Source organism: Sphaeramia orbicularis, chromosome 12 (genome assembly GCF_902148855.1).
Source record: "Sphaeramia orbicularis chromosome 12, fSphaOr1.1, whole genome shotgun sequence".
NCBI classification, from domain to species: Eukaryota; Metazoa; Chordata; class Actinopteri; order Kurtiformes; family Apogonidae; genus Sphaeramia; species Sphaeramia orbicularis.
Window position 1 is genome coordinate 29,840,567 of NC_043968.1, and position 27,828 is coordinate 29,868,394.

The following is a 27,828-nucleotide window of genomic DNA, read 5'->3' on the forward strand; positions in this document are numbered from 1 at the left end:
TGTCATAATATATCCACTATTTTTGTCAAGCTGAAATTTTCCATTACTTATAAGTTAGTTGCGAAGACATTTGAAGGTTATTTTTGATTTAAATACAATTTGTTTTCTGTCAGAGGTTGAACATGACAGATGTGGTGAGGAACATTGTACAGCTGTTTCAGATAAATAAAACACATCCATATATTTAAAACTAAACTAAAAGTCTGAGCAGTAGGCAAAAGCTTTCAAGTTTTAAAAGGGAACACAAACAAAACAGACCATTAAATTTGTTGGTCAACTCGAAACAAATAAAATCTTCATTCCAAAAAAGTTCATGTGGAAAGGTGAGTGTTTGCGTTCTTCACATAGGCTACATGTATTCATTCGGAACACCTCCGTATTGTATTGAAGGCTCCAAACCCTACTTTTCAGTAACCCGTTGCCCGAGTTCTAGGTCAAATTTTCTTCCAAGAGAACACTCAGTATCTCCTGCTGCAGCCCAAACATTAGCCTAGCTTGTGTGCTGCGGCTGCTCTTACGACTGTGCTGTGTGCGTCAACCTAACTTGACGTGGCTCTAGCGTGATTGGTTCGGTGCGGTGATACTTAATTGTGATTGGCTGTTCTTATGTCTGTCAAAACATGGACGAATGAATTCTATCGAAATTGTATCAAGCATGTCTCATATTTCTATCGAGGAAAAGTTATTTTGTGACATATATTGTTATTGTTTTAGCACCCAGCCCAGGTTGAAGTTACTAAAATACTTTAATATGGTTCAGTTTGTGTTGTAATAAAGATTTTGTTGTTTCAAAACCAAAATTAACAACCTAACAAAAAAATGTAGAAATAGCCAAATTGTTATTATTTGGAGGTATCAGTCCAAAATATTACAATCAATTAATCCATGATGAAAGACCTGTGCTTGACCTGACAGCTCCTGAATAGGCCCTTTTCCATCACAGGAACTTTTGCAGGAACTTTGAGCATTACCCTGAACTTTCAAAAGCCCCGGTGCGTTTGCACCAAAAATTACCCAGGTAAATGACTTTCCCCTGACCTCGAACTTTCCCTGAAGAAGTTCCTGGTAGGTAGGTAGTACTTTTCAGATTACCAGGAACTCTTAGGGGCGGGGCTGTGTGCCACAGAACGCTGAGTGGTGGACTAGACTTGCAGCGTTTCAGCATTCTGTTCACCAGCCACTATTTAATTCATTCTTTATTTAATTTCCACAAGCTTTGTATTGTGATAATTCGGAAAATGGACCAAAAGAGAAGCTACGACAAGTGGACAGACGACGAGGTCCAGGCTCTTTTGAGCATTTTTGTGAAGGAGGAAATTCAGACGGACTTTGAATCGCTGACACAAAAAGAGCGAGGTTCGAGTAAAAGCTGTCGGAGCCAAATTTAACACACAAGCCTAAAGAAATATGAGAAAAGCCGAAGAAACTTATGCAGGATGAAAAGAAACTAAAGGACCGCAACGGTCACAGTGGATCCAAACAAACCAATGGTATGAATATGACAGAAATATTCACTGTTTAGTTGGTTCCATGCTGCAACAGTAGTCAGCTGCATCAGCTGTTTAGTGAAAAGTCATGTTAACCTAATGCTAATGCCAGCTGGTCAACAGTCTGACCCTAAACCTAAATCAGAGAACTGGATGTATTCGTGTTGTCGCCGTGAGCGGAACACTGATTTATTCTTTATGTATTGTGATTTCCACCTGAAATGGACCGGACGGACTTGCCTCTTTTTTCAAACCTGCGGCTCGTTTGTGCGCTCATCCATCGTCTCTTGCTGTTTAAAACGGCCCATTTCAGACATGTCACATATCACATCATAGTAGTAGGAATCTGTCATCATGTGTCCTGTTATTCATTTTAGCATTTTTATTACTTTTCATGTAGGAAAGCGAAAAAGGAACCGGGACCATGGAGTTCCAGATCAGCTGTCCTTGACCAGCTGGTCCACACACTGGTCCAGACCCTGGTCCGGACCCTGATCCAGAAGCCCGAGCCTTTAACACATATTCATTTTCCTTTTAATCTCAAGGCACCTTTTTTTTTTTTTTTTTTGCACCTTTTGTTTCAATTTTTAATAAAAAAAAAAATCTAACCTAATATTGTCTGTTCATTTGCAAGGCATCAAAATATTAGTATAAGTACTTTTATAAGTAATATGCAGTCGAATTAAATGCAGGCATTTGAGTAAATCTGTCTGACTTTAGGGTTGAACCTGGACTATATCTATAAAACAATAGAAATGAAACAGAACCATCCATCACACTTAAAGTTTGATGTGATTTAGTTTAAGGAATGAGAAGTTGAAAATACATGTTCTACCATTTTTAAATAGAAATTTAGGATATGCCATGATGGTTAACTTCATTTAAAATGTATTCCAGATGGATTAAGTGATTCAACAACCAGTAAAGTGTTAAACCCAAACCGTCCAGTTAAAGTACTGTGTCATTTTATTGTGCCAGAGCTTAATTTGTGAATGTACATGAACTGGACTGCAGTTTCTTTTACTGCTCTCTCATACATCATCAACCTGATTTGAATAAATTACCCTGAACTTTGGGGTGTGGTGGAAATGCAATTACCAGGAATTCTTTTACCCAAATAAGTTCCTGGTAAATAAGGTCCTGGTAATAAAGTTCCTGGGCTTTTGGTGGAAAAAGGCCTATTGTGACTGATTCTAATGCCCAAAGACAAACAGCTTGTCCTGGTACTGGCATGTGGCTCAGACTTTAGTGTTCTGTTTCTCTCATTACTAATGTTCTGTTGTAGGCTGTTACTGGTGGCGTTGGTGTCTTTGTGTGAATCTGTGACTCCACTGTTGAATCTCATTTCCTGCCTCATCATTGCAGCTTGCTATCACAGAGCATGCACAGCTCACTGAGTTACACATCATGCCATCAAGAGGTTTTTACAAGCGTCAGGTTCTTGGAACAGTGAAGTAGTACGAAGGGAAAGGAGAGTGCTCACTTTTCCTGGAACATGTGTGAGCCTAAGAAGCCAGCCTAATGTGAAATTTAAACCTCTCCCTTTAGTTACTGTTGAACAAGTCAGTGGACACACCACCCCAGTTAGTGTGTCTGTGTCTTGTAGCCTTCGGTGTTAAGTTTATATGTGCATCAGTAGATGGTAGTGGACATTAAGACTGATACCGCTGTGCAGCATGACGAGGAATGCAGTTTCATACTCAAGCACTGCGTGCAAACAAAGGGCTGACATTGTGTTCAAAAAGTGCTGCCTCACAAAAGAGCCCTCACAAAGCCTGAAATGAACCCCCACACACCCATCCGTCCGCCATGCTTCCTATTAGTAAGGCCAATTCAGTAACCCTTGGCAAACTGGGACGACAGCCTGAACAGTCTAACCCTAACTTTTAAAAAAAAATGTGCTCAAGGAAAGAAAGAAGTTACAAAATCTTTAGCACTATCAGTACAGAGTTTTAAACTACAGAATCCTAATCACATTATAGAACTGGGCTATTTTTATCCTTTTTGCAGAAGGTAGGACAGCCTACTTAGGAAAAAATAAACACAGAAACTGAATACTGTATTCTCTGTCTATGTTGTCAAAAACCAGCTTTTTATTTTTAAATTACTGTATGAATTTCCACATATTGCTCATTGTTTAGCTTTGTTGTCATAATCCAGTGTTTGAGAGCTTTTGTCAAGAGGATTTTTCAAAACTCCAAAACCAGGCTAATGACTAATGAAGAATTGCTTCACACTCCTAATTAAACATAGATCATTGACCCCGTAATGGTCTTATTCAAAAATAGACCAGCACCACCCCCTGTCTGTGTGTCTTTGATGTAATTATACATCCCCACAGGGCTATTTTTGGCAATTCATGAGGAGAAATAAACACAAACATGCAATTCTAGAGCTGGCCCACTCATTGTTTGATACTTGTTAATGTTAATTTGCATAATAGTTGCTCTTGTTTGCAAGGATTCATGTTGTCTTTTAGCCTAATGAATGACTTTATTGGTCCATGGATTTATTGACTTGTAAGAGTTAGTTGGGAAAAAGTGGTTAACATGATGTAAATCAAATGCTAAAGGATATGGATGATGGCGCGGGTAAACAGATGAATAGGATGGAAACCTCACAGATACAGCTCACCGGTAACTTAACGAACAGCCATGGTGTTTCTATTGTTAATCCATCACTGGATCTGATTTCATCTTTTACAATATATGTTTTCTTTCAGAACTGTTGAACCTACAGAGGAAGCCATGGAATTTTTTTAAACTAATAGAGTCAGTTGCATGGCTTTACCCTGGTCTAAATGGAGGTTATTTGACCAATTATTGGATGAAGTCACTGAGCCTCAGGGTTTCATTTTGTGTCCTAAATTGGTTCACATTGGCAAGAAGACCCTCTTACACAACTGTGGAACCTCTGCAGGCAAGGCTAAAAATTATGAGTCCATGATTCATCAGCCACATATCATATTAAATATGCAATTAAATATTTCAGTTATTTTTCAGTTGTTTGCTCACAAGAAAAGCCTGATGAATGCTCTCATTTGTCCTTGAAGAACAAGTGAAGCCTGTAGCCTTTGTGCTCTTCCTCTGCTCTCAGTGGAAGATAAGAGAGAAAAGGCATGTGAATGAGAGTATGCGCATGAGAAAAGTCTTGAGTGTATGGGCTGTTCTCACTTCCCCCTCTCTGAAAACCCAGGTGGGGGGTTTAATCTGTTACTAAGCCCCATCATTCATTGCCTGTCCTCCTCTGGTATCAGTGTCCCTGGCTTTTACAGTGACTATCAGACCATATCGGAACAGCATGGACTTTTCTAGCTGGTAGCACTCTCTTTAAATCACCATGCATGCTTTCCATAGTTGTACAAGGGAGCTCTCAACCTTTTTAACTGAAAAGTTGGGGGGTTAATTCAAATCCCTTTATTAATACGCAACCCATAAAGTCATACAGGCTTTAGAAGAACAGTGTCAGGTGAATGAATCAAAGACCTGTCCGTGCTAATATGGAATTTTTAAAAATTAGAATTGGCCCCACCTTTTTAAGAAAATCCTGTTCTCATCGTCTTGTTTTACAAAATATTAACTATGAATTGCTACAAACCCAATTACAAACTATTGTTTCGAGTGGACTTTAAACTGTGGACAGAGCAGACCGTCAGATAACATTGGACATTGCAGATGCAGAGGCTTTAGTTTAGTCTGTCATAAAGTTGAGCAGCAACAAGTTAAAGGAGTGATCTTTTGCTTTTTTTTAAATGGAATTATGCATTTTAAAACATTTCCCTGTGGTCTACATAAACTGTAAATGCTCTGCTTGGGTCTGAATTCTTCATTAATTGAACTCCACAGGTCCATCTTCAACCCTATTTCAGAGTAGTGACATCAGAAAGGTCGTTTTGAGCGCTTGCCCTTTAAATGCAAATGAGCTACTTCACACCCCACCCCCTCCAGGCTGTTGACTGTGCTGCTCTGTCCCATTCAGCCACTTGTGTTCGTTAATACAACCAACAGCTGAACATTTTAGGTAATCTGCTCGAAGTTTGGACATATTTTCAGTATGGACTACAACAATTTGTGCAAATGTTGTGACGTAACTAGGAGGAAGGAACAAGGAATTAAAACGGGTTGTAGAAATCCACTCAATTTTTGCCAAAATGAATATAAAGATAGCTTTGCAGCACCTGGAGGGTTCAAATTCAAAATTTTTGAACTGTTAGGGTCAAAATACACAAATAAATTAACCAAAGACTAATAAAAGTGGGTTTAGCAAAATACAACCCCTTTAAGTTGTAAATTTAAGTTACCCAACACTGGTGTGTGCCTTTGTCTAATATAAATATACAGTATAAGTACAACCCATATGACCTACACTATATTTGATGTTTAAGGTTGCTGCCCGTTACACAAAGCAGCAACAGGCATGCACAAGTTGGGGTGGGACATCAGCATTTTCTAATGTCTCTATTTTCCCTCTTCACATGGTTTCACATGATCCAGTTTTTAAAAATGTTCACTTTCATATATATATATATATATATATATATATATATATATATATATATATATATATATATATATATATATATATATATATATGTGTGTGTGTGTATATGTTTTTTTTTTTTTAATGAAAAAAAAAATCTCTGTAATTAGACTCAAACATGGAGGAAAAAAAGACTTGTTCATTTCTACGAAGCATTGGAGTGGATGGGATGTTAGGCAATGCATTATGCTGGTTTGGTCATCAAGCATACACCACAAGTCCACACATGACCTGTTTAGTTACTTGTACCATTAGCTCTTCATCTGTACATTTTTTTTACATTGTGCATGCTGACACTATATAGGAGTCAGTGAAGAGCTGTGGCGAACTTCCTCTGGTGCCGCTGGTGACGTGGCTGCACCGAGCGTAGCGAAGCCCTGTGTCAGCACGAAGCCTTTGGCAGTGTATACATGTTGTATGTGTAGAGACACGTGTTAGTCCACTGGTAATTGCGTGTGGCTTCAGTAACTGCCAAGTGTATGCATTATAACAGGGGTGTGTGAGCACATTTGACTCGTGACTGTGAGTATATGTGTGTATGCTATTATTTACAGTCTGAGCACTTGTCTATGTGTATAAATCAGCAGGACCATTCTTACATCACAGCCCACCCCCAGGGCAGCATGCTGTGCTCTGATACACACACACACACACACACACACCCCACCTCACGCTAGCTGCTTGCTTCTTTTTTCTGTGCATTTATTGGTTGGATTGGTCAAACGGCCTTTGCTATTGGATCGGAGGGTGGATGGTAATGGTTCGACTAGTAGAGCAGCCCCTTTTTCAACATAACACACAATTTATTTATCCACCTTTTATGCCTCATTGCCTCTCTCTGTTCTCTCCGAATGCTGGCTCACTGGTTGGACATATGGATGTTAGCTTGGAAATGGCATGTCAAGGTCATTGAAGTGTAGATGTCAGCAACAGAGGTCAAATACCAGTGAGACGAATTTTACTGCATTCATATGTGCATATGCATTTGCAAAAGTTGAAAATATAAGGTTTTTATTTTACGCCTATAGAAAACAGAAACAATATGGGTATATTAGACACTGGCCATTTTTTTCTTGATTAAGAAAAGATAATCGTTTAATGACTAGATTTAAAAACTAGCCTCATGTTTCTCAGTCATAAGGATGTTTTTCTTGTTTTTCTCTTACTCTCCGTTGATCTAAGTGTCTCTCTACTTTTACTTGCTTGTCGTCTCTCTGTCTGTATCCAAGCACCAGAGCATAACAACTCCAGAGCAGTTTCACTGAAAGAGTTGTATGGCTGTTTTTGTTTCTGTCCAGCAGTGTGTGGTCAGTCCTGTGGGTTTACTTCAGGACATGCTCTCTGCTCTAAGCCTTTCCAAAAGCTTTTTGCACGCAACTACTGCATCTACTGCAGCTAATTTTCAAATAGCAACTATTAATGGATGTATTTTTCATTATGAAAGCTAGTCATCCCTTTGATATTACAAGATACTGTATCTACATATTAAAAAAATCTAAACTCTCTTGTCTTTTCTTGAGTTCTGTTTTTTTTGCAGGAGAAAGGTCGGTGATTGTTACTTTGCTTCTACTTTTGTAGTTTTTCACACTGAAAACTAAGTCAAAATGTAATGCCTCTGCTGACTTGATGTGTTTGTTACATGCACCACAATAATTTCTGACACAAACTAGCCCTCTGCAAAGCCCCTCCCAAAACGGCTACTATCAATTCTTTGTTAGCACCCGTAACTGGGCACAGGGGCTCAGGCAAACTTTAAGGACAAGGGACAATGCCAGAACAGATTTTTATGTGGAACCAGTCCTCAAAGTGTAGATGGGGGTATTATGTTTGAAGAGACAAATGGAGAGATTGAGGATGTGGATTAATGTGTGGAAGACCTCACTCGTAGCTGAATCCTTCTTAGACAAACAAAAACCCCTTCATTTTCTCCAAGGTAAGATGCTAATTAATGTTTGCTGCCTAAGCTTGTCAGATATCTCGATAGATGATAATTCATTATATTTTATTATTTAATTTTTTAATTTACCTGCTCCATGCAGTCCACTAGTCTCAGCTTGTCACCAGTTGATACAGGAACAGCTTCTCTTTTATTAACCTAATGACTTGTGAAAGTCTTTAGGTTTTGCTGTTCTGCCTATTTTGGATCCAATGATATGGATAAAACCCACAATATGGGGGCCATAACCAAATGCACTTGAAACTGACGGGAAAGTAGGATAGTGTTAGCTTAATATGATTTAGGTAGGAGTGAGCTGAAAAACAGACAGTGAAAGTTTTGAGAAGTGATAAATTAACATTAGCTTAAAATAATAAAATATCATATATACTGCCTTACCCTTCTATACAAGAATATTGTTTATATTCTTTTGTTTGTCCTGTACATGAACTGGTTCTTACACTGAGACCTGTGAGCTTTTGCTTCAATTATATACTCTTCTTTATTCAGAGTACTCCATGAATGTAGCTGTCAAATGCATATTTTAGGCCTTTGTCTACTTCCTTCTTAAATTGAAGAGCTATTTTTCCTGAATTCTTTGTTGGAATATCTGTTATTGACAATGCCTTAGTTTGTCATGCTGTATACCATACTATTCCAGAGGTAGCAAGAGCAACTAAGGGGTTTTAGCAAAGGGCCAGTTGATAAGCAAAATAATGCATTAAAGTGATGAAATGATAGTCCAACTTGCTTGTCTCTCTGGTGTATTTACAATTTACAAGTATCTTAAGTTATGTACACTGAACAAAAATATAAACGCACCACTTTTGTTTTTGCTCCCATTTTTCATGAGCTGAACTCAAAGATCTAAAACTTTTTCTATGTACACAAAAGGCCTATTTCTCTCAAATATTGTTCATAAATTTGTCTAAATCTGTGTTAGTGAGCACTTCTCCTTTGTCCTTTGCTGAGATAATCCATCCACCTCACAGGTGTGGCAGATCAAGATGCTGATTAGACAGCATGATTATTGCACAGGTGTGCCTTAGGCTGGCCACAATAAAAGGCCACTCTAAAATGTGCAGTTTTACAGTATTGGGAGGTCCGGGGGGGGGGGGGGGGCGTCAGAAAACCAGTCAGTATTTGGTGTGACCACCATTTTCCTCACACCGTCTTCTTCATGAATTCTCTGAAACAGCTTTGGAGATGGCTTATGGTAGAGAAATGAACATTCAATTCACAGGCAAAAGCTCTGGTGGACATTCCTGAAGTCAGCATGCCAATTGCATATTCCCTCAAAACTTGTGACATCTGTGGCATTGTGCTGTGTGATGAAACTGCACATTTTAGAGTGGCCTTTTATTGTGGCCAGCCTAAGGCACACCTGTGCAAAAATCATGCTGTCTAATCAGCATCTTGATATGCCACACCTGTGAGGTGGATGGATTATCTCAGCAAAGAAGAAGTGTTCACTAACACAAATTCAGACAGATTTGTGAACAATATTTGAGAGAAATAAACCTTGTGTGTACACAGAAAAAGTTTTAGATCTTTGAGTTCAGCTCATGAAAAATGGGAGCAAAAACAAAAGTGGTGCGTTTATATTTTTGTTCAGTATAATTACAGGACCAGATTTGCAAAACTTTGTTAATCTTATTTATTTAGTAGTGTTCTGAAATGAGCTACTGTTTGCACTAACAAGAAACAAACAACCAGCAGTGTGTCCATCAACAGCTGTCTGATCTGTCAAGGTGTTGTTAAGTAGGACAGTGATCGTGTGTCACTGTATGCCCCTTCCTATAAATCAGTGAGATGCATGCAAGTGTGATGGTGTAGTGTGAATGTATTTTTAACCCTACTGTGGAACAAAAAAGCATGACAGTAGCAGGAGTCAAAAACAGAAGTAAAAAAAAAAAAAACACCAGAAATTAAAACTGCACACATCTTTCTTCTGCTGCTCTCTCCTCCCAGTCCAATGTAAAGCATTACATGTAAAGACAGATGAATGGGTGCCACTTTACACTGCTATAGAAAAGTGACGCCACTTTAAGAAGCTTCTGAAGTTAGTTATGGAGTGGAGCAGCAGAGTCACGTTTTACTGAACCTGTATAGCAATCAGTAATTATTGCTGTTAGTCACATGTTTGGACACACACACACACCCCGCTTGTTTGAAAACACCTGCATTGAGCCAAAACTTCAGATTTTGGATGGATTTTCTCCATCCGAAAAGAGTCCAGAGAAAGGAATGGAATACTTAATTACTCTTAAACCCTCTGAAGTACTGTATGATGAGAGGGAAATATGACATTTTGGCCATTGACACCAAAATTCTATGAAGATCTGCAGTTTTAAGACTCTTAAAGGAAGCACAAAAGGAACATCAGTCTTGGATGGTACACAGCACTGGATGTACTTTTTCTTTGGACATCAGTGGACTGTGAGTTGAATTTGAGGGCAGTGTGTCCCAGGCCTGCTTGGATTGTGTTTGATCTAGCTTCAATTAGGCAGGCTGTGAAGTAGTGAAAGAGTGAGACTGTGTGTTTAGTGTTGGTGGAAAGCAAGGAAAGAAAGCCAGAAGAGAAATGTTTTATAAAAAAAAAAGAAAAAAAAGAGGCACCTCTCTGTCTGCCTCAGTCTATTTTTATTTCTCTTTTACAGTCACAATAGTAATCCAGAAATAGACTCTTTTATGTGCAGTCCAAGTGTTTCTTAAAGACATGTACACAATAAACTGTGGTCTCTTTTTCTGTTTCTACTCTTCGTACTGCGTCAAGAGATATAAAGAAAAAAGCTGTGGCAGTAGTGAAGAGAGAAATGACAGAGTGAAGTAACTTAAATGAAGGGAGAAGAAAGTCTGAATACGTGCACGTCATCTACAGAGTACTGTGTGTGGGAGATCTGAAAGACTTGCATTTATCGCTTTGTCCAGAAGGTTTAGTGATTACAAAATGAAAAGCTCTGCTGCTGTAGGAGCCAAGGCTAAATATTCAGGCAACAAAAAGATGCTTTTCTTTTAAAGTATTTGGACAGGCCTTCACTTTAAGTTTGAGATGGATGGAGACACCTTTTTTGTGGCTGCCACGTAATTCGTGTGAATGTTTGTGTCTTGGTGTGCGTGTGAAAAGGAGGAGGTCTACTTTAAAAAGAAAATGTAGGGGTGGGTGACCCAGCCTAAAGATCAGCTTACAGGGTTTTTAATCAAAATCAAAGACCACAATGTGAACTGTGATCTTTTTGTCAAAGTACAGATAAGAAACTGAGCATGGATTTCTCTTTTTTCACTATCAAAACACAGTAATTCATTAAAGCTACCACTATATCTGTAATAGATATTAATTGTGGGATCAAAATAATGATTACTATCTTGTTTTATTTGAAAACTTAAACATAGAGTTAATGTGAGTTGTACACGGCAAGGAACAATAAATGAAGAGTATTGTGGAACATGACATCCTAGAATGCCCTATTCAGAACTATCCAGCAGTTTGTCTGTCAACTCTTGGCATAAAGACGAGGACCAACAGTAGTGGAACAATGCAACTTGGCACATTATATTGTCATATTATCATACCACTTTGGTATGTTAGTATGTTCTCCAATTCTGTAACTTTTGGTGTTATGTCTTTGGCACATATGTATAGACCATGTACCACTACAATATGAATAGTGCATTTGCAGACTGCCTGTTAACATAGAAATCAGTTATTATAGAGACCTCATGCAATGCACTTTGAAATGGGAGCTGAATGTGCTTCAACATAAATAAAAGAATAAGTGTTACATAAATAAGATACTGCTCTGAAGTGCCTTCTCAGTGTGATACAGTCATAGATTGGGAAAGGCTGTAGTCCTTCTTTGAGACTTATTAAATGGCTTACACTAAGGTTTTTTTTTCATATTTAGTGTTTAATGTGAACAATGTTTTTGGTGTCACAGTTCCTGGCCTACAAGCTTCCACACAAGCTTCAGTGCATTTAATGAAGTGGGGACAATCTGGCAGAAGCACTTTTAGGATATTTAGGATTTGGTTTTGAGTATATTTGCAGATTTCTTCACAGCATAAAGCCACTAACACTACATGTTCCTCTTTCCATTTCCTGTACTGAGTCTTTTTTTTTTTTTTTTAAATCCTGTCACTCACTTTTCCAGTCCTTTGGTAGATGACATACAAACATAAAGCTATTAAAAGCCCATCAGCACTTTAATATGAGAGTACTCATCCTTGTACTTAGTCTGTCTGATCATCTCTGCCTGTGTGTCCTTTTTTTTTTTAACTTTGCTTAGTCACTATCAGCTAGTATGCTGCAATCATTACAGAAAAAAAATCAGCTTGATACCCAACCAGATCCAATGGCTGCACATATGCTGGTGAGTGCTCGGTGTCTTCAAAATTGTCAAATATTGACAAATAGCCAGTTGTGAGTTGTAATGGTTTAAAACACATTATTGACCTGGAGGCTTACACACAACTCAATACAGTGACCTTTTTGAAGGTTTGCCACAGTGTGTGGTTAGGGTGAACCTTCTATCCTTTGTGTCCACCTCTGCCCTGCTGCAGCATTGTCCATGTATTGAATGGAAAGTCTTACTGAGCAGCTTTGTGCCAAACAATCATCCTTCCATCTGATGCAGACTTTGAGTCTGTCTGATAGAAAGAGATTTCCTGGAAAGTGCTCGCTTCCCAGAACAGAGCAGGAGTTGAGAAAACACTTTAGATACTATAATAGCAACTTATGTTTGAGTTAACATCTAAATGTATTATATTCACAGAAAGTCACTGGTAAATGATTTATAATCTGACTCACCATTGGAGGGTGTACCTGTGTTCTCAGGCATCTCTTTCTGTGTGTGTGTGTGTGTGTGTGTGTGTGTGTGTGTGTGTGTGTGTGTGTGTGTGTGTGTGTGTGTGTGTGTGTGTGTGTGTGTGTGTGTGTGTAGAAGCTTGATTTCATTGTTGTAAATATCAGCTCTTCTGTGTATGTGTGAAATGGAACTGCAGAGAACTTACTGCAATCAGTTCCCACAAAGTGTCTGAACTAATCTTACACCATATACTGTCAAACTAAAATGAAGAGTATGCTATTGGAGTTTTTTCACCTAATAATGGATTTGGACAATATAGAAATCTGAGAAAAGGAGGACCTTATAGAAGAATTCAGTTACTTTTGATTAAACAAGCATTAACATGTTGCTGTAGATTTACTGTCTCTTCTGTGGATCAGTAAAGATGATTTGCAATGCAGAAAATCTTCAGATCAGACTGATGTGTATGTGCCCGGTCTTGGCACTATACGCAGCGAGTATATGTAGTTTGGATGGAGCTCAGGTTGTGTTGCCAGCAGTCGAGGCTGAGTTCCCCAAGAGAGCAGCAGCAATGAGGACATAAACAAGCGGGTTCCCATAGGCCTTCGTGGAGGACACTTCCTTCCGTCTTTTCCCTTTGGGTTTCCTCACAAAGGACCTTGCTTCAGGCCCCTGCTGACAGAACCTAGTTTGCCTCCTCTGGATCTTTTTCTGTGCTTTGCAGCCAACGGAAAGATACAGACAAATGGCAACAATGGACTCTCAGCATTATTTGTCAACAGGTGAATGAAATTCTATCAGGTCTAAAATATCTATCCTAACTTTGGCCAAAAATGTCCCATGTGTTACATTGTCTCCTTGATATTGAGAGAGGTTTAAATGTGTTGTGTTAAAAGTGTGGGTCTCAAAATAACTGTAGCACTGCATTGTGCTATTAATATCACCACTCAAGTATTTTTCCCTTTCAGGATGTTTCACAACTGAAAATCTGAGTAAAAAGGCAGAATAAGCTGTATTTTTTTGCTATCATTCTTAGAGGTCAGTTTGAATTTATTAAGAAGGACAAAAATACATCAAAATTCAGTCGCTGAAATACTCAAAATCAGATGCTATTTAGGCTAGGCTCCAATTCACTGCAGATGGGATCTCTGTATCTCTAACATAAACACACAGTTCCTCATAATCACTTTGCACTCTTGGGACATTGGCTCTTTTGGGAATGGCTAGATGAAAGATGTCACCTATTTGTTAAAAAAAACAAAACAAAAAACCAGCAGACAACTGTCAGAGTTGATGAATGAATATAGTGTCAACATGTTTCTTTAGGGCACTGATTATAGAAGGGTATTGTCTTCTCCTTGTAGCTGGTACTAGTTGAAAGGCTGCCTTTAGGTGATTAAAATGTGTTTTTAAATTTGATTTAATGCTGAGAGACAAGGCTTCAGTCTTCTTTTGTCTCGGTCTTTTATATTGAAATTGTCAGTTTGCTAGAGAATAAAGAGGAAAACGGCTTTCACGCACAATGCTGCATACAAATGTTTGTTTATTAGTGCAGCTTGAGGTCTAGTTGCATTATTTGGCACCAGATGGGACAGCTTACAAGTAATGTTCTCATTGTGTGACGGGAAGAATTGATCTGTTCGTTCCTTGGATACAGGCTTGGGAGGCCACTATGTTAGTCTTAAGCCGGGTCATATAGAGAAAGAATGAGGGTGTGTAGTAAAAAAGGACATATGCGTGTGAATGTTTAACTTGCATTTTGCAAAAGTATAGCTCTACTTTTATCACTTAAATGTTAGTCATTCTATCATCTAGTAGAACTGTTGACAGATGTTGGCAGTGAGGCTCAGGTGACCTTTTTTCTGTGCAGAGCTACAGAGAGGACCACAGAGCCAGCTGACAGCTCAGAGGCCCAGTGCTGTGCTGCTGCAGGGGTCTCTGCCTCATCCCATGACCTATTGTGTTTGATTAGTATCGAGTTCCTTTCTGTGCAGGCCTGGAAACATGGAACAAGATGAGTCTCTTTTGGTCTGGAATGACTCCAGAAAAGCAAGCTTTGTTAGTTCCAAGGACAAACGCATATAGAGGTGGGAATTTATGTTTTATGCACTTTTAGAGCAGAGCATTTCATTTTGAGAAATAAAAATGTTGAGATTTTTGTTCTGGATTTTGATTCAGAAACATGAAGAACAGGTTCTACAGACACAGCTATGGAGACTTGCTTTTATTGTGTATTCAGCATACCATTTCCTCTAACATTTTCCCCTGTGATTCATGCAAAGAGAACAGAAAAATGACATCTACAATAATCATTTAGTGCACATTCATTAGAAATCAGTTCCCTTCAATTATTATGCGGTAAAATACAATGTCGCTCACATCAGTTTTATTAGTATGCTTCATTTAATACACAGCAGGGCAGTTTCATCAGCCATGGTAATACTGGTCTGTGGCAGATGTTTCTGGGAAAAACAGAGCATGCTCAGTCAGCCATTCATGGTTAAACACAAGCCAGCAAAATGTAAATGCTCTCAAACCTACACACACTTTTTCTTTTCCCTGTTTTTCAGGCAATAAGATTTTATGCTGTGTTATTCATCAATGATAGCTGAGGATGTCAGACCTTAAGTTTGATGCAGTTACAGTTCTTTTAGCCTTAACTTTGGGACATTGTAGTACTCCTTGACTCTTGCAATGCATGACTCACTCATTGTTGATGTTCACAGCTGAGAACACACCAACAGTATAATATTCAAGCTAAACATTAATTTTTAGGGGCTGTTTTTTCTTTGTGTCATGTATACTATTAATTGAGTGCAGCTGAAATACAGACTCCTAAACAATAAAGAATTCTCCTCTTGAGCAGCTTTGTAGAATCAAAAGGAATAGCTTGTGGTTTGGTGTTACCGTCTGTGTGGTCCCGATGAACCCAGCAAACAAAACCAACGAGTGGGTGTTATACGTGTGTGTTTTATTCAACACTGCACCCTGCTGTTTTTAAGGTACATGTGAAATAATCTTATCTCAAAAGAGTAAAAGACCGTGCTTCCTCTTTGCCATAGACGATTCGAGTTTCAAAAATTAAACACACCCCTACCTGTAACCATACCCATTCCTATAAGTTGTTTTTGCAACAGCGTCTCTACTTATTTTGCTGCATCTTTTTTTTTAGCAAGAACTGCATCTGCACTAAGCAAACTGATGTTTTGGGGTTTTTTTTGTATTTTATGTATGTTTGGGAGTAAAAAGGTCTTCTATTTAAGATTAATTAGAGGTCCTGATTGATTTACACTGAAAGGGAAATGACATGAGGAGAATATGTGAAGTGATACGCATCAAGACGATGAAGACGAGGAAAGGAGTAAAGCACATCAAGGTATGACAAATAATTTGGAAGTCAGGGTGTTGAAATACATTTACAAATAGCCTAGGCTATTTGTTAGTAGTAGGTGAAGAATCTTTTTTTTTTTGCACATACAAAAATTAAAACAATCACAGTTTTTACATTTTTACAGTTTAGTTGACCACAGATTGGCTAATGGGTGGAACTGACCAATCAATTTATGTCTTCATCTGGTTCTCATCTTTTGTGATCAGATTACCCAGACATAATCTTGCATACAAAGGTAAACATTTTGCTAAGGTCTTAAAGGTTTTATGTAAGAGTTTTTGTAGATTTGTAGTTTTGTTTTATATTTAGCAAGATGAGCATTCTGTGCAATAAATGGTGATGGGGAAACCACACAGTATCCTCTCATCACATTTATTGCCACATCTGTGTGTGGGGTTTTTTTTTTTGTCTTGCCCTAAAGGCGTTTCTGTTTTTTCACTGGGCTAGCCCAAATGTTGTCCCTGCCATGTGCTGCAGATCCCATGGCTTGAAGTTAGCTTATTGATGGTGTTCAACAAGAGATCGCCTGCCCTTTGTTAGAACACAACTTCTTGCCACAGAGGTAGAACAAACCACTGCCCTTCATGGGGGGGTCAGAGCCTGTGCTGGCTGTAGAGATGTAACAATTAGAGATTTTGGTGCTACGATTATTGTCAGAAAAATAATCACGGTTTCAAGATTACTACGATTATTTTGCACACATTCATTTCACAACAGTACTTATTAGTGCTGTCACTTTTTATTCAAAAGTTTGGACATTCGTTCGAGCATGAAGTGAATAGTTAGAATTCTAACTGTAATTACTTGTTGGAATGTCGGCTGTAGTCTCTACAAGCACATCAGACTATTTTATGCAGTTTGCCTTGTGATCAAACAGAGTGTGTTTACTGCATCAATTCACAAGTTAACCCTTTCCAAGCTTGTATGACAGTCTGAACTGCTGGAGAAGAATGGCCTTACTCTACCAAAGTTATGCAGCCAGATTGTTGTGAATGAGTTGTGCAATGGTAGCCTGAAGCTGCATAGATGACGGTAGCAAACGCAAACTCTATGGAAATGAAAATATACTTAAGGTCAAAACAATTCAGAAATATATTTGCCCCCAAAAATGTAAATTTTCACTCGGTGGAATTCGCCGTGCACTTTGTTGTGTCTGAACAAAACGTTACTCTTCAATGACAACATGCATGTGGGTCGGGCTCATTTGATAGCTTACCACCCACCTGAGGCTCTTCTGCCTCCTAAGTTGCTTTCGTTCTGCACAGGAAGTGCATATTACCATGTCTTTGGTTCTGCTATTTATCTACTATACTTTATGAAACTGTTTGGCAGCCTTGACGATTAATTAACCATGGCATTTAAAATCGCGATTAATCATAACACCATGACATCGTTACAACCCTAGCTGGCTGTGACCTGCATTGAGATTTTATGGTATCAGTGATGGTTTTTAGAATATGTACAGGGTCATCAAGTAATGTAAGCAGATAAAAGCCTATGTGTATGATCTCTAAGTTTATAATAAATTGCATCGAAGCACCAGTGCTGGAGAAAATCATGCCTAAGCTTTTAGGTCACACTGCCTCTAGCCTGCTCCAACCCACTACTGGAAAAGGCTGTATTTATATAGGTATATAGGTTTATAGGTTATCTATAGTTTACTCTAGATAACCTATAAATAGCATGGCATCATCTGTATAGTTTGTTGAAATCAAAAAGCATTTGATTCAACTGAAATGATGAGTTTCAATTACAGCTAAAACTGTATTACTGAAAACGGACAACAATAATAAGAAGCTAAATCAGTCTTTTCAGGCCTATAGTGTTGAGCTTGTGTATCTAAATTAAGGGGGCAGTTGAGGGATCAACAAGGGTTTTGTTTTTGTTTTTTTGTGGGGGTTTTTTTGGGTTTTGGGTTTTTTTGCTTTTAATGTGACTTTGACATGGTCTAGTTGTAGATGAGCTGTGGTCTGTGTGGTCTCTGTATTTGTGATTTGTTATTCTTAGTGAAAAAGAAGTAAAACAAGGTGCAGATTTGTAATTTATTGACATACATCCATCTGTTGCAGAAAATAAGCAAAGTCATGCCCAAATTTAATAACTCTCGACATCTTGTATACCCTCTGTTTTGTGGGATCTTTACACTTTTACAGCTCCACATGTTATTCCATATAAACCCATTTAATTTGAGGACACACATATACACACGGATTAGGTGAAGGTGCCGGTCTTGGGTGAGCTCCTATGTATTCCAGTATTAAGTTAACATTCATTATTCACATGTCATTAGCTTCCCAATCAGTCTCCATACATAATGCAGAAGAGTGTTGCACAAGGTAAGAGAGGCTGGGAGAATGCAGTCACACAGGTGGAAACGGAGCGACTGACAGACACGAAGAGTCACAATTTGTAATACATTTAAAACAAAAATTAACCACCGCTCCTTGCTTGTCTCAGCATTATTTATTCACAGTTAAACTTTTAGTTGTAAATGTCAGGAATTCTTGTGGGATGACACTGTTGCACTACAATGATCTTTTAAACTTGCACACAATACTCCACATATTTTTTTTTCTGAAACAGTTGCCACCATTTTGGAACACTCCTAGGAAGCAGTGTAGTCCATATGTAGCCCTCAGTCTTTCTTGCATAAGAAAGTAAATGTCCTGATGTCCCTTTGGTGTTAGTACTAGCTATGTGCTTAGTGCAGCAAGGTTTTGAGTTTCTTATCCCATAATGTTCCTTTAATGCACATTACACTCCTAAAAGGGGCATATCAAGCTTCAGGACCAGCTTACCAGCATTTGTCTAGATGGTGATTAGCTGCAGTGGATAAGATTATCACCTCATTAATTTCCTCACTTTCTTCTATTAATTTTATTCATTTGTGGCTGCAGTTGAAATTCTGAAAATTTTATGATTAAGTACAAAGATCGATGACTTGTTTTTGTAGTTCATTTGTCATAATTAATAATCATAGTTCTGAACACTGATTTTGCTGGCATATGCTTTCTCGCTCTGATTCATTTGAACAGAATTACTAAGTACTAACGCAGCACTTAACACTGAAGCAGCTGTTTTTGTGTGTATGTGTGTTTCTGGCAGTACCTCCTGTTCTGAGGCCTGAGCTAACCTGTGGTAATCTTGTCCCAAAAACATCTTGTAAGCCCCTTCAACCCCTACTGCTGAGCTCCCCAAATAACTCTCGATCATTCGGTGTAACTCTGAGCTCTAAAGCCCCTCATCTAACCTCCATCCGATAAAGCTGAAAAGACCAATAGCTGTATTATTACCCTATTATAGGCTTAAGGCTTATTCACTCATTTGCACCGTCAGCTGCCTTAAATGATGCATAGCTTGCCAGCACTTCTGTCTTGTAGGAGTTTGCAAACCACTATGTAAATAGGCTCCATATCATAACTATCTTAGATCAGCTGTGGTAGAGGTTAACTTTGGTTGTGACACCAGCAATTCAGGGATTCAATCTGTGAAACAATCAACAATTAAACAGAGGTTGGAGAGAAAGAGGGAGGGAAGAAATGAAAGGAAGGGGAAACAATTCATTGCATTGTGTCCGCTGGCTCATGCTTGGACTAGTTTCAGCTGAATAGCAGAAAAGGACAGGCCAAAAGCAGAAAAGCACAGGCCAAAAAGAGGCAGAAAGGGAAGGACTAGCCTTTTCAATGATCAGACCCTGAAAGACAAGGTGCCTTCAGTGCATACATTTTTTTTTGCCTTGAAAGCCATATTTGCCTTTTCATTACACACCCACACACGTGGCAATGCTGAAGAAGAAAAAGGATGGTGAAGGCAGTGGTCAGCCCTGTGTGAAAAAGGTAAGATGGAAAGAGAGGAAGGAGGAACTGATCAGTCTGTTTGAGGATATTCATTTATCAATACAGCCAAAGTGGCTGAAAAAAGCTAATGGCCAACATTTAGCACACTTGATTCTTTTAAATTAATTAATGGGTAATTGTTTCCTTGCTTGTCTTTGTATAATCTGGCTGATTGTCGTATTTATTTTCATTGGTAGTATTGATGCAGCAGTGCCACTTAAAATTGACTAGAGGATCATTGAAGTGAGACAAAAGGCAAGAACCACAAATAAAAAGTGTGGATGATTTCATGCGTTGGTGTGAGACCTCAACTAACGATGACTCAATGTTGGTTTTGATTAGACTACAGTTTTGCCCTGTGTCATTTAATGAGTCTCGCATAGTGTGATAATGAGCAAATGGATGAATGAAATCACCCACACACAGCTTCTGTGGTATTTGATGTTCATACACCAACACAAAGAAGATGTGCTGTATGCCAGAATTTTTGTATAATGTAACAAAACCCAGAGAATATTTGCTTTAGGAACGCTGTTGTACTCGAGCAGTTTTTTCAACACGAAGAATGATTATGAATGTGCAATAACTTCCTAAGAAATGAATGCTCTCTTTGATTCTGCTCCTTCTGCTTACTGTGTATTCATGAAATTCATTTGCAAAATCCCATAATGATAACCAGTAAAAATGGGAGTGCCACAAGGATAGGTATTGGGGGCATCAACACCTTTTTACGAGTCAATTATCTCTTGTTACCTAGCAAATAACAACCCCTCAAAACATTTCTCATTTTACCCAATTTTTAAGAAACTCAAAGTGCAAGGTTTCAAGCTTTAAAATCTGTTCGTATTTTATGAGTTTCTTTCATGTTCATATGGTAAAAATAAGTGAACTATTAATACTCTTTAATACTGTCACTACATAAATTATTATGTACCATGCTATTGATTCTGGTGTAATAGTGGAGAGATTATCAGTGATAACACAGGTTGGTGACGCTCGCATGCACACAGACATACACACACACACACACACACACACTTCAAAGAATTAGGATAAAGTATTCTACCTTGTGTAAACTGTGTGTCCTTGTTGATAATAGCCTCATTGTCTCTTTTATCTTTAAAGTCAAAGCAAACTTGAAGCTGGTTTATTTCCAGGGCGAGAGTAGTGTACTTTACTTTCATTGTCTGTTGTCAGCCTTTTTATCTATTGTTTGTTTCCCTTTTATATGATGTCTGAAATATTTGTAACTTCCCTGGTTAGGGTTTTCAAAAGGAAATATTCTAAACACTTCATGACCTTAAAGTAATTGTGACAATTTCTGTTTCATATTTGCCAATTGGTTGATCAATGTGTCATTGACTATTGTTATAATGATGACCAGCACAGACACGTACACACACACACACACACACACACACACACACACACACACACACCGTTCTCTTGCTTTTGCACTGTGTCTTTTTGTTTATTGTGATTGCACTGTTGCAAATTCTCAGTGGAAACATAACTTTTGACACTGTGTACGGGTGGGGAAGCAAAATTTACAATGAACATTTAGTTGTTTTTTCTCAGCAGGCACTATGTCAATTGTTTTGAAACCAAACATATATTGATGTCATAATCATACCTAACACTATTATCCATACCTTTTCAGAAACTTTTGCCCATATGAGTAATCAGGAAAGCAAACTCAAAGAGTGTGTGATTTGCTGAATGCACTCGTCACACCAAAGGAGATTTCAAAAATAGTTGGAGTGTCCATAAAGACTGTTTATAATGTAAAGAAGAGAATGACTATGAGAAAAACTATTACGAGAAAGTCTGGAAGATACTATTAAAGAAGAATGGGAGAAGTTGTCACCCGAATATTTGAGGAACACTTGCGCAAGTTTCAGGAAGCGTGTGAAGGCAGCTATTGAGAAAGAAGGAGGACACATAGAATAAAAACATTTTCTATTTTGTAAATTTTCTTGTGGCAAATAAATTCTCATGACTTTCAATAAACTAACTGGTTATACACTGTCTTTCAATCCCCTGCCTCAAAATATTGTAAATTTTGCTTCCCCACCCTGTATAATGTGAGATCTTTATTTTCCTCTGCCCCCCCCCAGATCCAGTTTGCAGACCAGAAACAGGAGTTCAACAAGCGACCCTCCAAGATTGGCCGACGTTCTCTGTCTCGCTCCATTTCCCAGTCCTCCACAGACAGCTACAGCTCAGGTGAACCCACATATACACATATTATTACTCATTCTCTCGCACAGATCTGCACACATTCGTACTATCAGTTCACTATCAGCCATTTGTGTTTCTGACACCTTTCAGCCGTCGCGCTTATCAGACAAATGAATTAGTATGACACAGTTCCATGAAATTCTTTACGACCTCGAAGTTCACAAAGTATTCACCTGGAAACACGAGTGACTGACTGTAAGTCTCTCTTTGTCTCCTTTGATTGATCAAACTTTGTGTCCAGTTCATTACCCACCTCAGTCCTTGGGTCTGTGCCTTTCATTCTCACACTCTGATACCATGGTTCATGGGAAACTGGGCTCAGTATTATTGGATTAGCAGCTGGGGTCTACTAGAGGTGCAAGGAGGGAAAATGAGAACGAGGAAAGTAGCAAGTGTAACTGAACAGTCAATTCCCAATCCCTACTAGAGAATGTTAAAAAAAAAGAAAGAAAAAAAGGGAAAACTTCCACACATTTTACCAACCAAAAGTCACCATAAACACAAAACAGGCATGTTGACATCTTTCATCATCATCTGTCCTGGGTTACCTGAACACAAGCATCCATTTCTGACTTCAGAAATTCATCTATAGTCTAAAACATTGTGCATTTATTAATTTGAAGATGAACATAAGGCTTTGTAATATTTTCAATTTTAATTCACAGCACTGTTTTGGGGTGACCACAGGCACCATTTTATGGTGTTTTTTATGGAGTGTATTCTGTCAATGAATCATTAATATAAGCCAATACCATCGGTGAATGCACCATAAATATTGATATGACAGCTCTTACTTTGGATTGGTTCACTCTGAATGACGTGCATTACCAATGATGACTTTGTACTCGATTATGTGAACTCTGGATATTTTAGGCTATGTCCTCAAGGAAGGAAAAAAAGTGGCATTCAAGCTGCTTGAAAATTTTAGATGTCTTTAAAACACTTTAATATGACATAGTTGGTATGTCTGCTGAACAGACAGGCCTTCTCTGTGTCCTAGGATGCATACCTGTTAAGACTGTTGAAGAATGTGGACACGTGTCCTTGACGACCCCAGAATGTGTCCTGAGTGATCATGGGAACGCCTTTTGAAATGTGTCTTGGGTGTGTTCAAACTTTGCATTAAACTGATCCACTAGTGAATGGATTTGTAATGCAAAATCTGAACAGGGCCACACATTTACAGCAAATCTGATTATTATCAAGTAGGGTAAAGTTAGCATTGCAGTTATTAATCTAATGCTGTTGCAGAGCTGGGATGATAAAGAATAAAAGGGCACCTTCATTTGACAAAAGTGTCTTTTTTGAAAAGGAACCTGCTAAAACATGTTTCTATAGCAACCATAGAGCAGCACCAGAGGGATGCTCAATAAATCCTCTGTCTTGGCTCAGTTGGCTATGCAGGTCTTCCGCTGTAACAGCTCAGCTCATCTGTGACATAAGGCAACGAGCCGAGAAGCATTCTGACATACTGAGTTCTAAGGAACTGGCAAAAAGCAATAAGAGATCATGCTTTGGTTGAATAATCTGGCTCTCTTTCTGTTCCTCTGTTTTTCCTCTTGACCTTTTGCTTTCCCTCATCTCATCAGCACTCTCTACAGCAGAGTTTTATGATATTTTAAAATTGTTTATAGATTACAAGCTTATCTCAAATTGAGAATCTCAGAGGTTCCTGTGTGTCAGGATCACTCAACGGGCACAGGCATTTACTGGCACCATTAATGTGCTGAATTAATCCGTGGGAAATGATATTTGGATGACGTTACCACTAGTGGCCGAATATGATGGACAAACAGATGGATGGCAGATGGACAAAAGGACTCTGAGTCTATATTAGTTGACTGCCTTCAAATGCAGCTGAAACATGATGCTCAAGTTTCTGTGTTCTGTACCTTTAAGTACAAAACCCATTAGTATCACCAGTCAGCAAGGCCCAAAGTAATCTATTTCTATTGTCAGTCTAAAGAAATTTAAACATACAATTAAGGGATACTATTTGCTTATATGATCATTTCATATAAAATGTTATAGGGTTAAGATCAAGCACAATTATTTCTTGATCTCATCTTCAGTGGTTTATGTCATTTTATCTCATTAATTATTCATTTATTTATTTGTAGAAATATAAAGTATCATCCATCAAACACAGTTTTCAACCCTTTGTTTACCTATTTTTTGGGATTTATCTGAAACACTAAATGATGCTGTTTTCTTTTTTGTTCTCTTAATTTTAATTTTTCCCGCCTTTAAGCTTGAATTCCTATTATCCCTGCTTTAACCAACTCGGCACTCATTAAAACCTTCGGCTTCCCAAGAACCTTCCACTCTACTTTTAGACTGCCAGGTCAAGACAAAACATTATTTTTCCCTGAATACTGTTATGAAATTACTCCTCTCAAGCTCAGTTTTTTTGCTTGTTCTTCGAAGCTACTGTATTTGAGAGGAATGCTAGTCCTGCCAGTATTACAGTTATTTTCAGATACTTGAGCAGCCCTATGGTCTCCCCTTTTGAACCCTTTGTTTTGTCATCTTTTTCCCTCTCCTTCCTCTTCACTAACTCCTTGTCCTCTCTCATAATTCCCTCAGCAGAGTGATTCTTTTTCTCTGTTGGTTCCCACAGTGCAAGAGAACTCAACTCACACCAGCACTGCTTAACTAAGAATGTCATGTTCTTTCTAAAGAAATCAGAACTGATGAACACAAATAGGCTAGGTTGATACGGGTTCTTGGATTATCGCAAATGGAGGATTTTAAAAAATATTTACACTGTAGACTCATGTATTATTCCCTTGGGTGTTTATGTGCATGTCCATTACCAGCACAGAACAGCGTGTTCTTTAGTTACACTCCTGGCAAATTACCCTGTTTTATGGTGCTGGTCCATGGTCATTTAGAACAAGTGGGTGGAGTGATATTGGTCATCATGAACCTGCTCCACAAACACAGGAACTCACCTGCTTTGTGAGTCAGCTTGTAGAACAGGAACCACACAGTACTAGTGCCAGGAAAAATAACTACACCATGTTTACTGCTGTCAGCTGTGGGCACTACAGTTTATGCTATGTGACATGTGTTCTTTTTTTATACACAAGCTTTAACTTTAAAGCACATTTGGGCTCTTGTATATTCTGTTTATTTTAATGCAGTCCTGCCATAGTAAGACGCTAGATTTGCTCTGGTGAAGGACATTTTTCACACAGCAGTATAATCAATTAAACTCAGTGCTGTGCAGAATCAACCAAAGTCAAATTGCAGGGTTCAGAAAAGCACACACTGAAGAACTGAATAAACCTAAAACTCATTGCTTTTGTTCTGCACTTTGAAACCAGATTTGAGTCATTAATTAATTTATTGACTTATTTATTCAAGTGAAATGCTGACATCCCAATGATACCTGTGTGTTTGTGTGTGCAGCAGCGTCATACACAGACAGCTCTGATGATGAGACGTCTCCTCGTGACAAACAGCAGAAGAACTCCAAGGGCAATGGAGACTTCTGCATCAAAAACATCAAACAGGCAGACTTTGGACGCAGAGAGATCGAGATTGCAGAGCAAGGTTTGATTATTTTTAGTGAACATTTTAAGCTCAAACTACCCTTGGATATAAAGAAACCTGTAAACCCTTGCTAAAGGGAAACCAAAAAGTCAAAAGTTTAGGATAGAACTCAAGGAAAAATGAACTCTTCAGTGGGAATGCTAGGTTCACCAAGTGCAGGTTACGTAGATTGCTGTGTGGCCTGTATTTGGTGCCAACATGTTCACTTCCTTCCTCTTCTACACACTGCTGGGTGGACATATGTATCCTGTTACTGCAAGTTAAAGCATGCAATAAAACATACAAACACATTATTTACATCATTACCTAATCAGTTCACAGAACAGACACTGAGCCTCAGCTGAACCCTACAGGCCATTTTCTCGCTCACACAAACACCATTATCTCTTTAGCACCAGTAACTCCTACAGCTGGATGAGTCGATGGATTAGTGATGATGTATTAAGTAGATTAAATGATAGGAATTCCTTTACCACCCTGTGGAGCCCCACTCTTACTTCCTGTATGTGTGTTTCATCTCTCAGAGATGCCAGCTCTGATGGCTCTGAGGAAGCGTGCCCAGGGTGAGAAACCCCTCGCTGGTGCCAAGGTGGTGGGCTGCACCCACATCACTGCCCAGACTGCTGTGAGTATAGACACACATACAAACGTATTATATTAATATTAGTGTAATAGTATTACACAGCTTCAGTAGAAATAAACAAATTAAATTAATGGAGTAATTTTTTGCTATCACCTCAGGTGCTGATGGAGACTCTGTCAGCTTTGGGGGCTCAGTGTAGATGGGCAGCCTGCAACATTTACTCCACTCAGAATGAAGTGGCTGCTGCCCTGGCAGAAGGAGGTAAGACCCTTTTTGTGTGTATGTTGAGGAGTGGAGTGAGATTTATTTTCTGAAAATTTTCCAGTCATTCACCCCTTAAAATTTTCAAATGCTCAGTTTCTTTCACATCATTTTCAATCCCTATCTCTGTCACTATTTTCCTGTTTCTCTCCCCATGTCTACTTATGTAAAATGCTTCTTTTGTCTTTTTAGGTTTCAGTGTATTTGCATGGAAGGGTGAGTCAGAGGATGACTTTTGGTGGTGCATCGATCGCTGCGTCAACGTGGAAGGCTGGCAGCCCAACATGGTAGCACACCCACACCCCTAATAAAGCATACTTAAGCATGAACGGATATCTGTTTTTCCATCCTATAGTCACTGTAGGGAACAGCTACATCTTCCCAATTACATCTATTTTGCTGTGATGGTTTGTTACGTGCCACCGTGGGTAGTAGGCTTAAGCATCAATCAGTCTCCAATTTTGAAAAAGATCCTGTAACCTTAACAGTTATAGGGTGGATAAAGCATTCAGCCAGGTATTTCAGTGTTATTATGGAAAGGAAAAAGATATATTTTACAGGGAACCAAATCATAATTCTAGACAACAAAATGATTAGTCTTTCAGTTCAGAAAAAGATTCATCTATATTGTATGCCTTTATTAAATTTGATTATATGTTTTAAAAGTGTAGTTTTCTTTTTCAGCCTCTAATCATTTACTCACGTTCCTGTCACCCTGTTTTCCCCTGTCAGATCTTGGATGATGGTGGAGATCTCACTCACTGGATCTATAAGAAATACCCCAACATGTTCAAGAAAATCAAGGGTATTGTAGAAGAGAGCGTTACTGGAGTACACCGGTAAGACCTCTGTTCACACACATTCTCATCTTTGTATTCCTCAAAAAAAAAGAAATCTTAAAGTGTCTTTGTATTATTACAGTGCTTAGCACATAAAACCGGCTGCCTTTATTTTACATGAATAAATGAACAAGTTCCTTTCTAGATGTGCTTGTGTCAAGGTTTCAGTGTAGCAACTGCTCCATCTAGTGGTGAAAATGTTCATCATATTATTGCAGCCCACCATTTGTTCATATAACTGTGATATTAAATTAAACATTGTAAGTTAAAAAGGACATTAATTTCTCACCGAATGATAATAAACAACTCATCCCTTCCTTTAAAATAATTGTTAACTATGTACCAGTGTAGG

The 27,828-nt window shown here is 38.5% G+C and overlaps 1 protein-coding gene across 3 annotated transcripts in view; it reads left to right on the plus strand.

Annotated features, from left to right (window-relative positions):
- ahcyl2b (adenosylhomocysteinase like 2b) overlaps positions 1 to 27,828 on the plus strand; it is a 42,227-nt gene that overhangs the window by 5,896 nt on the left and 8,503 nt on the right. Inside the window, exons 1-7 of one of the 3 annotated variants that reach the window (XM_030150773.1) lie at positions 19,535 to 19,994; positions 22,112 to 22,220; positions 25,650 to 25,793; positions 26,318 to 26,418; positions 26,535 to 26,637; positions 26,830 to 26,924; positions 27,370 to 27,476. In XM_030150773.1, coding sequence (XP_030006633.1) covers positions 19,941 to 19,994; positions 22,112 to 22,220; positions 25,650 to 25,793; positions 26,318 to 26,418; positions 26,535 to 26,637; positions 26,830 to 26,924; positions 27,370 to 27,476 — 713 coding nt within the window. In that variant the 5' untranslated portion in view covers positions 19,535 to 19,940. Of the gene's footprint in view, positions 1 to 19,534; positions 19,995 to 22,111; positions 22,221 to 25,649; positions 25,794 to 26,317; positions 26,419 to 26,534; positions 26,638 to 26,829; positions 26,925 to 27,369; positions 27,477 to 27,828 lie in introns of those variants that run through there. The other 2 variants (XM_030150772.1, XM_030150771.1) reach the window with 2 other exon arrangements.